The sequence below is a fragment of the Rhinoderma darwinii genome, chromosome 13, assembly GCF_050947455.1.
Source record: "Rhinoderma darwinii isolate aRhiDar2 chromosome 13, aRhiDar2.hap1, whole genome shotgun sequence".
NCBI classification, from domain to species: Eukaryota; Metazoa; Chordata; class Amphibia; order Anura; family Rhinodermatidae; genus Rhinoderma; species Rhinoderma darwinii.
Window position 1 is genome coordinate 53797752 of NC_134699.1, and position 13099 is coordinate 53810850.

Consider the following 13099-nt stretch of genomic DNA (forward strand, 5'->3'; position numbering starts at 1 on the left):
ATAGTGCCTCCCGCACACTATAATACCCCATAGTGTCTCCCGCACACTATAATACCCCATAGTGCCTCCCGCACACTATAATACCCCATAGTGCCTCCCGCACACTATAATACCCCATAGTGTCTCCCGCACACTATAATACCCCATAGTGTCTCCCGCACACTATAATACCCCATAGTGCCTCCCGCACACTATAATACCCCATAGTGCCTCCCGCACACTAGAATACCCCATAGTGCCTCCCGCACACTAGAATACCCCATAGTGCCTCCCGCATAGTATAATACCCCATAGTGTCTCCCGCACATTAGAATACCCCATAGTGCCTCCCGCACACTAGAATACCCTATAGTGCCTCCCGCACACTATAATACCCCATAGTGCCTACCGCACACTATAATACCCCATAGTGCCTCCGGCACACTATAATACCCCATAGTGCCTCCCGCATAGTATAATACCCCATAGTGCCTCCCGCACACTAGAATACCCCATAGTGTCTCCCGCACCCTATAATACCCCATAGTGCCTCCCGCACACTATAATACCCCATAGTGCCTCCCGTATAGTATAATACCCCATAGTGCCTCCCGCACACTATAATACCCCATAGTGTCTCCTGCACACTATAATACCCCATAGTGCCTCCCGCACACTATAATACCCCATAGTGCCTCCCGCACACTATAATACCCCATAGTGTCTCCCGCACACTATAATACCCCATAGTGTCTCCCGCACACTATAATACCCCATAGTGCCTCCCGCACACTATAATACCCCATAGTGCCTCCCGCACACTAGAATACCCCATAGTGCCTCCCGCACACTAGAATACCCCATAGTGCCTCCCGCACGCTAGAATACCCCATAGTGCCTCCCGCATAGTATAATACCCCATAGTGTCTCCTGCACATTAGAATACCCCATAGTGCCTCCCGCACACTAGAATACCCTATAGTGCCTCCCGCACACTATAATACCCCATAGTGCCTACCGCACACTATAATACCCCATAGTGCCTCCGGCACACTATAATACCCCATAGTGCCTCCCGCATAGTATAATACCCCATAGTGCCTCCCGCACACTAGAATACCCCATAGTGCCTCCCGCATAGTATAATACCCCATAGTGCCTCCCGCACAGTATAATACCCCATAGTGCCTCCCGCATAGTATAATACCCCATAGTGTCTCCCGCATTGTATAATACCCCATAGTGCCTCCCGCACACTAGAATACCCCATAGTGCCTCCCGCACACTAGAATACCCCATAGTGCCTCCCGCACACTAGAATACCCCATAGTGCCTCCCGCACACTATAATACCCCATAGTGTCTCCCGCACACTATAATACCCCATAGTGTCTCCCGCAAACTATAATACCCCATAGTGTCTCCCGCACACTATAATACCCCATAGTGCCTCCCGCACACTATAATACCCCATAGTGCCTCCCGCACACTAGAATACCCCATAGTGCCTCCCGCACACTAGAATACCCCATAGTGCCTCCCGCACACTAGAATACCCCATAGTGCCTCCCGCACACTAGAATACCCCATAGTGCCTCCCGCATAGTATAATACCCCATAGTGCCTCCCGCACAGTATAATACCCCATAGTGTCTCCCGCACATTAGAATACCCCATAGTGCCTCCCGCACACTAGAATACCCTATAGTGCCTCCCGCACACTATAATACCCCATAGTGCCTACCGCACACTATAATACCCCATAGTGCCTCCGGCACACTATAATACCCCATAGTGCCTCCCGCATAGTATAATACTCCATAGTGCCTCCCGCACACTAGAATACCCCATAGTGCCTCCCGCACACTATAATACCCCATAGTGCCTCCCGCACAGTATAATACCCCATAGTGCCTCCCGCATAGTATAATACCCCATAGTGTCTCCCGCATTGTATAATACCCCATAGTGCCTCCCGCACACTATAATACCCCATAGTGCCTCCCGCACACTATAATACCCCATAGTGCCTCCCGCATAGTATAATACCCCATAGTGCCTCCCGCACACTATAATACCCCATAGTGCCTCCCGCATAGTATAATACCCCATAGTGCCTCCTGCACACTAGAATACCCCATAGTGCCTCCCGCACACTAGAATACCCCATAGTGTCTCCCGCACAGTATAATACCCCATAGTGCCTCCCGCACAGTATAATACCCCATAGTGCCTCCCGCACACTATAATACCCCATAGTGCCTCCCGAACACTATAATACCCCATAGTGCCTCCCGCACACTAGAATACCCCATAGTGTCTCCCGCACCCTATAATACCCCATAGTGCCTCCCGCACACTATAATACCCCATAGTGCCTCCCGCACACTATAATACCCCATAGTGCCTCCCGCACACTATAATACCCCATAGTGTCTCCCGCACACTATAATACCCCATAGTGCCTCCCGCACACTATAATACCCCATAGTGCCTCCCGCACACTATAATACCCCATAGTGTCTCCCGCACACTATAATACCCCATAGTGCCTCCCGCACACTATAATACCCCATAGTGCCTCCCGCACACTATAATACCCCATAGTGCCTCCCGCATAGTATAATACCCCATAGTGCCTCCCGCACACTAGAATACCCCATAGTGCCTCCCGCACACTATAATACCCCATAGTGCCTCCCGCACAGTATAATACCCCATAGTGCCTCCCGCATAGTATAATACCCCATAGTGTCTCCCGCATTGTATAATACCCCATAGTGCCTCCGGCACACTATAATACCCCATAGTGCCTCCCGCATAGTATAATACCCCATAGTGCCTCCCGCACACTAGAATACCCCATAGTGCCTCCCGCACACTATAATACCCCATAGTGCCTCCCGCACAGTATAATACCCCATAGTGTCTCCCGCACACTAGAATACCCCATAGTGCCTCCCGCATAGTATAATACCCCATAGTGTCTCCCGCATTGTATAATACCCCATAGTGCCTCCCGCACACTAGAATACCCCATAGTGCCTCCCGCACACTATAATACCCCATAGTGCCTCCCGCATAGTATAATACCCCATAGTGCCTCCTGCACACTAGAATACCCCATAGTGTCTCCCGCACACTATAATACCCCATAGTGCCTCCCGCACAGTATAATACCCCATAGTGCCTCCCGCACACTATAATACCCCATAGTGCCTCCCGAACACTATAATACCCCATAGTGCCTCCCGCACACTAGAATACCCCATAGTGTCTCCCGCACCCTATAATACCCCATAGTGCCTCCCGCACACTATAATACCCCATAGTGCCTCCCGTATAGTATAATACCCCATAGTGCCTCCCGCACACTATAATACCCATAGTGTCTCCCGCACACTATAATACCCCATAGTGCCTCCCGCACACTATAATACCCCATAGTGCCTCCCGCACACTATAATACCCCATAGTGTCTCCCGCACACTATAATACCCCATAGTGCCTCCCGCACACTATAATACCCCATAGTGCCTCCCGCACACTATAATACCCCATAGTGCCTCCCGTATAGTATAATACCCCATAGTGCCTCCCGCACACTATAATACCCCATAGTGTCTCCCGCACACTATAATACCCCATAGTGCCTCCCGCACACTATAATACCCCATAGTGCCTCCCGCATAGTATAATACCCCATAGTGCCTCCCGCATAGTATAATACCCCATAGTGTCTCCCGCATAGTATAATACCCCATAGTGTCTCCCGCACAGTATAATACCCCATAGTGCCTCCCGCATAGTATAATACCCCATAGTGCCTCCCGCACACTATAATACCCCATAGTGTCTCCCGCACACTATAATACCCCATAGTGCCTCCCGCACACTATAATACCCCATAGTGCCTCCCGCACACTATAATACCCCATAGTGTCTCCCGCACACTATAATACCCCATAGTGCCTCCCGCACACTATAATACCCCATAGTGCCTCCCGCACACTATAATACCCCATAGTGCCTCCCGCATAGTATAATACCCCATAGTGCCTCCCGCACACTAGAATACCCCATAGTGCCTCCCGCACACTATAATACCCCATAGTGCCTCCCGCACAGTATAATACCCCATAGTGCCTCCCGCATAGTATAATACCCCATAGTGTCTCCCGCATTGTATAATACCCCATAGTGCCTCCGGCACACTATAATACCCCATAGTGCCTCCCGCATAGTATAATACCCCATAGTGCCTCCCGCACACTAGAATACCCCATAGTGCCTCCCGCACACTATAATACCCCATAGTGCCTCCCGCACAGTATAATACCCCATAGTGTCTCCCGCATTGTATAATACCCCATAGTGCCTCCCGCACACTAGAATACCCCATAGTGCCTCCCGCATAGTATAATACCCCATAGTGCCTCCCGCATAGTATAATACCCCATAGTGCCTCCCGCATAGTATAATACCCCATAGTGTCTCCCGCATAGTATAATACCCCATAGTGCCTCCTGCACACTAGAATACCCCATAGTGTCTCCCGCACACTATAATACCCCATAGTGCCTCCCGCACAGTATAATACCCCATAGTGCCTCCCGCACACTATAATACCCCATAGTGCCTCCCGAACACTATAATACCCCATAGTGCCTCCCGCACACTAGAATACCCCATAGTGTCTCCCGCACCCTATAATACCCCATAGTGCCTCCCGCACACTAGAATACCCCATAGTGCCTCCCGTATAGTATAATACCCCATAGTGCCTCCCGCACACTATAATACCCATAGTGTCTCCCGCACACTATAATACCCCATAGTGCCTCCCGCACACTATAATACCCCATAGTGCCTCCCGCACACTATAATACCCCATAGTGTCTCCCGCACACTATAATACCCCATAGTGCCTCCCGCACACTATAATACCCCATAGTGCCTCCCGCACACTATAATACCCCATAGTGCCTCCCGCACACTATAATACCCCATAGTGCCTCCCGCACACTATAATACCCCATAGTGCCTCCCGCACACTATAATACCCCATAGTGTCTCCCGCACACTATAATACCCCATAGTGCCTCCCGCACACTATAATACCCCATAGTGCCTCCCGCACACTATAATACCCCATAGTGCCTCCCGCACACTATAATACCCCATAGTGCCTCCCGTATAGTATAATACCCCATAGTGCCTCCCGCACACTATAATACCCCATAGTGTCTCCCGCACACTATAATACCCCATAGTGCCTCCCGCACACTATAATACCCCATAGTGCCTCCCGCATAGTATAATACCCCATAGTGCCTCCCGCATAGTATAATACCCCATAGTGTCTCCCGCATAGTATAATACCCCATAGTGTCTCCCGCACAGTATAATACCCCATAGTGCCTCCCGCATAGTATAATACCCCATAGTGTCTCCCGCACACTATAATACCCCATAGTGCCTCCCGCACACTAGAATACCCCATAGTGCCTCCCGCACACTATAATACCCCATAGTGCCTCCCGCATAGTATAATACCCCATAGTGCCTCCCGCATAGTATAATACCCCATAGTGTCTCCCGCATAGTATAATACCCCATAGTGTCTCCCGCACAGTATAATACCCCATAGTGCCTCCCGCATAGTATAATACCCCATAGTGTCTCCCGCACACTATAATACCCCATAGTGCCTCCCGCACACTATAATACCCCATAGTGTCTCCCGCACAGTATAATACCCCATAGTGCCTCCCGCATAGTATAATACCCCATAGTGCCTCCCGCACACTATAATACCCCATAGTGCCTCCCGCACACTAGAATACCCCATAGTGCCTCCCGCATAGTATAATACCCCATAGTGTCTCCCACACACTATAATACCCCATAGTGCCTCCCGCACACTATAATACCCCATAGTGCCTCCCGCACACTAGAATACCCCATAGTGCCTCCCGCACACTAGAATACCCCATAGTGCCTCCCGCACACTAGAATACCCCATAGTGTCTCCCGCACACTATAATACCCCATAGTGCCTCCCGCACACTATAATACCCCATAGTGCCTCCCGCACACTATAATACCCCATAGTGCCTCCCGCATAGTATAATACCCCATAGTGCCTCCCGCACACTAGAATACCCCATAGTGCCTCCCGCACACTATAATACCCCATAGTGCCTCCCGCACAGTATAATACCCCATAGTGCCTCCCGCACACTATAATACCCCATAGTGCCTCCCGCATAGTATAATACCCCATAGTGTCTCCCGCACACTATAATACCCCATAGTGCCTCCCGCACACTAGAATACCCCATAGTGCCTCCCGCACACTATAATACCCCATAGTGCCTCCCGCATAGTATAATACCCCATAGTGCCTCCCGCATAGTATAATACCCCATAGTGTCTCCCGCATAGTATAATACCCCATAGTGTCTCCCGCACAGTATAATAATACCCCATAGTGCCTCCCGCATAGTATAATACCCCATAGTGTCTCCCGCACACTATAATACCCCATAGTGCCTCCCGCACACTATAATACCCCATAGTGTCTCCCGCATAGTATAATACCCCATAGTGCCTCCCGCACACTATAATACCCCATAGTGCCTCCCGCACACTAGAATACCCCATAGTGCCTCCCGCATAGTATAATACCCCATAGTGTCTCCCACACACTATAATACCCCATAGTGCCTCCCGCACACTATAATACCCCATAGTGCCTCCCGCACACTAGAATACCCCATAGTGCCTCCCGCACACTAGAATACCCCATAGTGCCTCCCGCACACTAGAATACCCCATAGTGTCTCCCGCACACTATAATACCCCATAGTGCCTCCCGCACACTATAATACCCCATAGTGCCTCCCGCACACTATAATACCCCATAGTGCCTCCCGCATAGTATAATACCCCATAGTGCCTCCCGCACACTAGAATACCCCATAGTGCCTCCCGCACACTATAATACCCCATAGTGCCTCCCGCACAGTATAATACCCCATAGTGCCTCCCGCATAGTATAATACCCCATAGTGTCTCCCGCATTGTATAATACCCCATAGTGCCTCCGGCACACTATAATACCCCATAGTGCCTCCCGCATAGTATAATACCCCATAGTGCCTCCCGCACACTAGAATACCCCATAGTGCCTCCCGCACACTATAATACCCCATAGTGCCTCCCGCACAGTATAATACCCCATAGTGTCTCCCGCATTGTATAATACCCCATAGTGCCTCCCGCACACTAGAATACCCCATAGTGCCTCCCGCATAGTATAATACCCCATAGTGCCTCCCGCATAGTATAATACCCCATAGTGTCTCCCGCATAGTATAATACCCCATAGTGCCTCCTGCACACTATAATACCCCATAGTGCCTCCCGCACACTATAATACCCCATAGTGCCTCCCGCACAGTATAATACCCCATAGTGCCTCCCGCATAGTATAATACCCCATAGTGCCTCCTGCACACTATAATACCCCATAGTGTCTCCCGCACACTATAATACCCCATAGTGCCTCCCGCACAGTATAATACCCCATAGTGCCTCCCGCACACTATAATACCCCATAGTGCCTCCCGAACACTATAATACCCCATAGTGCCTCCCGCACACTAGAATACCCCATAGTGTCTCCCGCACCCTATAATACCCCATAGTGCCTCCCGCACACTAGAATACCCCATAGTGCCTCCCGTATAGTATAATACCCCATAGTGCCTCCCGCACACTATAATACCCATAGTGTCTCCCGCACACTATAATACCCCATAGTGCCTCCCGCACACTATAATACCCCATAGTGCCTCCCGCACACTATAATACCCCATAGTGTCTCCCGCACACTATAATACCCCATAGTGCCTCCCGCACACTATAATACCCCATAGTGCCTCCCGCACACTATAATACCCCATAGTGCCTCCCGCACACTATAATACCCCATAGTGCCTCCCGCACACTATAATACCCCATAGTGCCTCCCGCACACTATAATACCCCATAGTGTCTCCCGCACACTATAATACCCCATAGTGCCTCCCGCACACTATAATACCCCATAGTGTCTCCCGCACACTATAATACCCCATAGTGCCTCCCGCACACTATAATACCCCATAGTGCCTCCCGCACACTATAATACCCCATAGTGCCTCCCGCACACTATAATACCCCATAGTGCCTCCCGCACACTATAATACCCCATAGTGCCTCCCGTATAGTATAATACCCCATAGTGCCTCCCGCACACTATAATACCCCATAGTGTCTCCCGCACACTATAATACCCCATAGTGCCTCCCGTATAGTATAATACCCCATAGTGCCTCCCGCACACTATAATACCCCATAGTGCCTCCCGCATAGTATAATACCCCATAGTGTCTCCCGCACACTATAATACCCCATAGTGCCTCCCGCACACTAGAATACCCCATAGTGCCTCCCGCACACTATAATACCCCATAGTGCCTCCCGCATAGTATAATACCCCATAGTGCCTCCCGCATAGTATAATACCCCATAGTGTCTCCCGCATAGTATAATACCCCATAGTGTCTCCCGCACAGTATAATACCCCATAGTGCCTCCCGCATAGTATAATACCCCATAGTGTCTCCCGCACACTATAATACCCCATAGTGCCTCCCGCACACTATAATACCCCATAGTGTCTCCCGCACAGTATAATACCCCATAGTGCCTCCCGCATAGTATAATACCCCATAGTGCCTCCCGCACACTATAATACCCCATAGTGCCTCCCGCACACTAGAATACCCCATAGTGCCTCCCGCATAGTATAATACCCCATAGTGCCTCCCGCACACTATAATACCCCATAGTGCCTCCCGCACACTATAATACCCCATAGTGTCTCCCGCACAGTATAATACCCCATAGTGCCTCCCGCATAGTATAATACCCCATAGTGCCTCCCACACACTATAATACCCCATAGTGCCTCCCGCACACTATAATACCCCATAGTGCCTCCCGCACACTAGAATACCCCATAGTGCCTCCCGCACACTAGAATACCCCATAGTGCCTCCCGCACACTAGAATACCCCATAGTGTCTCCCGCACACTATAATACCCCATAGTGCCTCCCGCACACTATAATACCTCATAGTGCCTCCCGCACACTATAATACCCCATAGTGCCTCCCGCATACTATAATACCCCATAGTGTCTCCCGCACACTATAATACCCCATAGTGCCTCCCGCACACTATAATACCCCATAGTGCCTCCCGCACACTATAATACCCCATAGTGCCTCCCGCACACTATAATACCCCATAGTGCCTCCCGCACACTATAATACCCCATAGTGCCTCCCGCATAGTATAATACCCCATAGTGCCTCCCGCACACTATAATACCCCATAGTGCCTCCCGCACACTAGAATACCCCATAGTGCCTCCCGCACACTAGAATACCCTATAGTGCCTCCCGCATAGTATAATACCCCATAGTGTCTCCCGCACACTATAATGCCTCCCCACAATATAATGCCCCATAGAACTCCCCAAACAGTATAATGCCCTTATAGCTGCCCCTAGTGCCAGTGCCGACATATAAAGTGCCAGTGCCCATGTAGATAGTGCCACACACAGTGCCCATGTAGATGGCACCAGTGTCCCCTGTAGATAGTGCCACAGTGCCCATGTAGATTTTACCACAACCCCTTTGAAGATAGCGCCAACCCCTGTAGATAGCGCTACCACCTATATAGCACCATTGGGGCTCCCTCTAAGAGCGGAATCCCCAGCCAGAGCGTTGGCCACGACGTCCCTGTCCATATATATGACTCGTACATTTTGTTTGGTATAACCATTATATTTCTTCCCCTTCCTGCCTGTGACTGTTGTAAGGGTCAATACACACGATGCATATCACATGCAGTTTTGGCACGCGTATTTGCGTGCAGCAAAACCGCAGCATAATACAGTGCCAGCATAGGCAATGAGATTCCCGGGAATCTCATGTGCACGCTGCATTTTTTTTGGGACGTAAATTGACCCGCGGTGCATATTTTCAAAACCGCAGAATGTCAATTTATCTCGCGATTCCGCTTGCGAATTCTATCTCCCTAGTTATGCAGAAATACACAGCAAAACCCGCAGCATGAAAACGCTGTGATTTACGCAGCAAAACGTAAAAAATGCACCGAAAACCGCAAAAAAAAAATGCACCTTTAGGTGCGTTTTTTTGCTGCAAATTTCTTCTCGTTTCCTGTGGTTTTGCTGCGTATTTCCTGCAGCAAAATCCGCAATGTGCGCATAGAAAGCAAATGTCTTACCCAGGTGTGTGCGATCCCCTGGACACTGAAGCACCGCATTGTATCACTAGTAGCGACGGCTCTTCTCTCCTGTGCTGTGTAATGCCCTGTTCACACAGAGTTTTTTGCCGCAGTTCTTGCCACAGAAACCGTGGCAAAAAACTGCCAAAATTGACTCCCATTGATTTCAATGGGAGATGGAGGCGTTTCTTACCGCAAGCAAAAAAAACTTTTGGGAAAAAGCGACATGCCCTATCTTGAGGCGTTTTCCGCCTCAAAACCCCCATTGAAATCAATGGGAGATGCGTTTTTCGGCAGAAAACGCTTGCGGTTATTCCATCTTTCTGTTGAAGAAACTAAAAAAATAAAAATAAAAATAAGAGCCTGAAAAAACCACGGCAAAAAAAGCATGTGGTGCAAAACCACTTTTTTAAAAAAAAAACGGAGTGGATTTTTCCAGGCAGAATTATCTGCAAAAAAAACTGTGTGAACAGGGCCTTATAAACCGGTCTTCTCCCTCTAGTTACACAGCACAGGCGGTATGAACGGCTACTAGTGATACAAGACTATGAAGCAGAGCTGAGAGGGTAAAGTACCGACATGGCAAGACATTGCTTTTTATTGGGTGGGGGTGGGGGGTGATGTGAGGAGGCTCCGGGCAGCAGCAGCCTGACAGACATTACATAGTGACACGGACATTACGTACGGACATGACATAGTGACACGGACATGACATAGTGACACGGACATGACGTACTCGCTGTGTCAGACGTCTTCTGCTGCTTGACGCCTCCACTGAATTCAAAACTCCCGCTGCCTTCATGCCGTCTACCCGCCACACACGCAGGCGCGCCGCTGTGGATGAGGAGGAGGGGCGGGCACTATGTGAACAGCGGGCCCTTATGGTTTTACTTTGACGTAAGGAACGGGCCCCGGCTCCATGATGGGACCGGTTCACCAAAGTGAAGTCATAAGGGCCCGTGAGCTAATGAATTCCAGCAGTAGAAAGCGCCCCCCCCGGTTTTTTTCTCTCACATTTGTGGTCGGGCCCCTGAAGGCAGCACAGGGCCCCGACCAAAGTGATAGCTTTTTAAAGAAATAGTAAAAAAATAAAGTCCTATTTATTATGAAAAAAAGACGCACATGGGAAAAATCACTTCAAAAATGTTCTAAAATAGCGCGGGTATTAAAAGGGTTAAACTGCCTCTGTCAGCTGACTACGGAACTGCGTAGATTTGGCGTTCCCCATAGTGAGTTTATTAGTCTAGCGTGTTGTATATGGAGTTACCAATTATAGCCCAAAATACAATTATCTTGGCATTTTAATTGTAAATTCCAAGTTTTTTTTTACCCTGTAGTCCATGATAATACATGATAGTATCGTCTCCTTGGCTTCACATTAGAGCGGGCGTGAAAAGTCCAGGAACTATCGGAGATGGTCCACTGGGGGAATGTGTTTTCAGCGCACCTTCCTACAAAACGCTTGTTGCTATGGAGATGAAGCCGCTGAACGGCGGCAAGGCCCGGGCGGATTCGAATATGGTGGTTGCCATAGAAACGAGACCTTGGTGGCGGTACAGGAAGCATTCTGCGCTCGATTAAACGGACTTATTTAAAAGTTTGGAACCGGAATTTGAGTAGGTGAGGAGAGGCCGTGGTGGTGCCCACGTAATGCAATGTGTATGGAGTCTCAGAAATGTATTGCTAAGGTCAGCCTGCCCATTGTTGTCATTATGGAGACCCTGGGTAGTCACTGCCTTTGGAGGCCATCATTAAAGCCCACACCGTATTAGCTGCTTTATTGATTGTCACCCAAGCTAATGTATGCATTCAGGAAAATCCGTTTTTAATTAGTATTTTGAATGTAATTATTCTTAGGCAGCAGGTGTACATGGCGTGATGTATCCAGAAGAAGCCGAATTAGGTGAACTACTGGCTAAAAAAGAGCACGAATGGAAAGAGCTCCAGCAGCGACAGATCCTTGTTCTTCAGCAAAACCTTAAAAACGCACTGAAAAACCTGCAAGAGCAGAAAGATAAATTTAACCGGCTGAAAAATGATTTCACCCATAACCTCAAGGTGCTGGGCGAGAGGGACCGTGACCTGGAAGGCTACGAAGTCGTGTTCAACCGACTGAAGGTTCTGGAGAACGCAAAGCAATCCGATATCAGTGACTTAAAGATACAGATCGAGAAACTTCAGCAAGAGAGCCGTAGAGAGCGGAAGAAGTATGACGACTTACAAAGCCATTATCAGCGCAAAGTGAAGGAGCACCTGCTAGATCTAGAGCGGATAAACAGGTAATCGAGAGATCTCCAAAATCAGTATCGTTTACTGTATAACACCGGTTATGAAACTGGCGCCGTGCCGACCGCAGAGAAGGTGAACGCGGCTTGGCAGCAGTCATGCCACGTCGTTCACTCCTGTCCCAGGCTGTACACAAGAAAATGGCGGCCGCACACTGCGACACTAATCCACCTAAGCCACTAAATATAAATAAATATGCATTACTGCTAAATCTACTTACAATAGGGAAGGTCCTTAGATCACATTTTGATCAAATTGTGTGATCCCACCTGCCACGACAAGGCGACCTCTATTAGGTGGTGACCTACGCTGCTCGTACACCCAGAACTGGGACTAAGCCTACATATATCTGGGGATGGTAGGGACCAGCATTAAACTAATTAAAGTCACCCAGGGCAGAATGGGAGGAGTGCAAGATGTGTGTGGTGTAAATCAGATGACATTTACGTACCTCCCAAATTGCTGAGAGA

General features: G+C 49.3%; 2 protein-coding genes across 8 annotated transcripts in view; one reads left to right on the forward strand and one right to left on the reverse strand.

Annotated features, from left to right (window-relative positions):
* The window catches only part of SLC16A3 (solute carrier family 16 member 3), a 145458-nt gene that overhangs the window by 55764 nt on the left and 76595 nt on the right, over positions 1-13099 (reverse strand). For 2 of the 6 annotated variants that reach the window (XM_075846062.1, XM_075846058.1), the window contains exon 1: positions 11674-11774. The exons of 2 other annotated variants lie outside the window; for them this stretch is intronic. The gene's annotated coding sequence lies outside the window, so the exon portion shown is untranslated. Of the gene's footprint in view, positions 1-11079; positions 11210-11673; positions 11775-13099 lie in introns of those variants that run through there. 2 more of the 6 variants (XM_075846061.1, XM_075846057.1) reach the window with 2 other exon arrangements.
* Positions 11332-13099, forward strand: part of CCDC57 (coiled-coil domain containing 57) — a 58311-nt gene continuing 56543 nt past the window's right edge. Inside the window, exons 1-2 of one of the 2 annotated variants that reach the window (XM_075846056.1) lie at positions 11332-11963; positions 12201-12622. In XM_075846056.1, coding sequence (XP_075702171.1) covers positions 12222-12622 — 401 coding nt within the window. In that variant the 5' untranslated portion in view covers positions 11332-11963; positions 12201-12221. The remainder of the gene's footprint in view (positions 11964-12200; positions 12623-13099) is intronic. The other variant, XM_075846055.1, reaches the window with a different exon arrangement.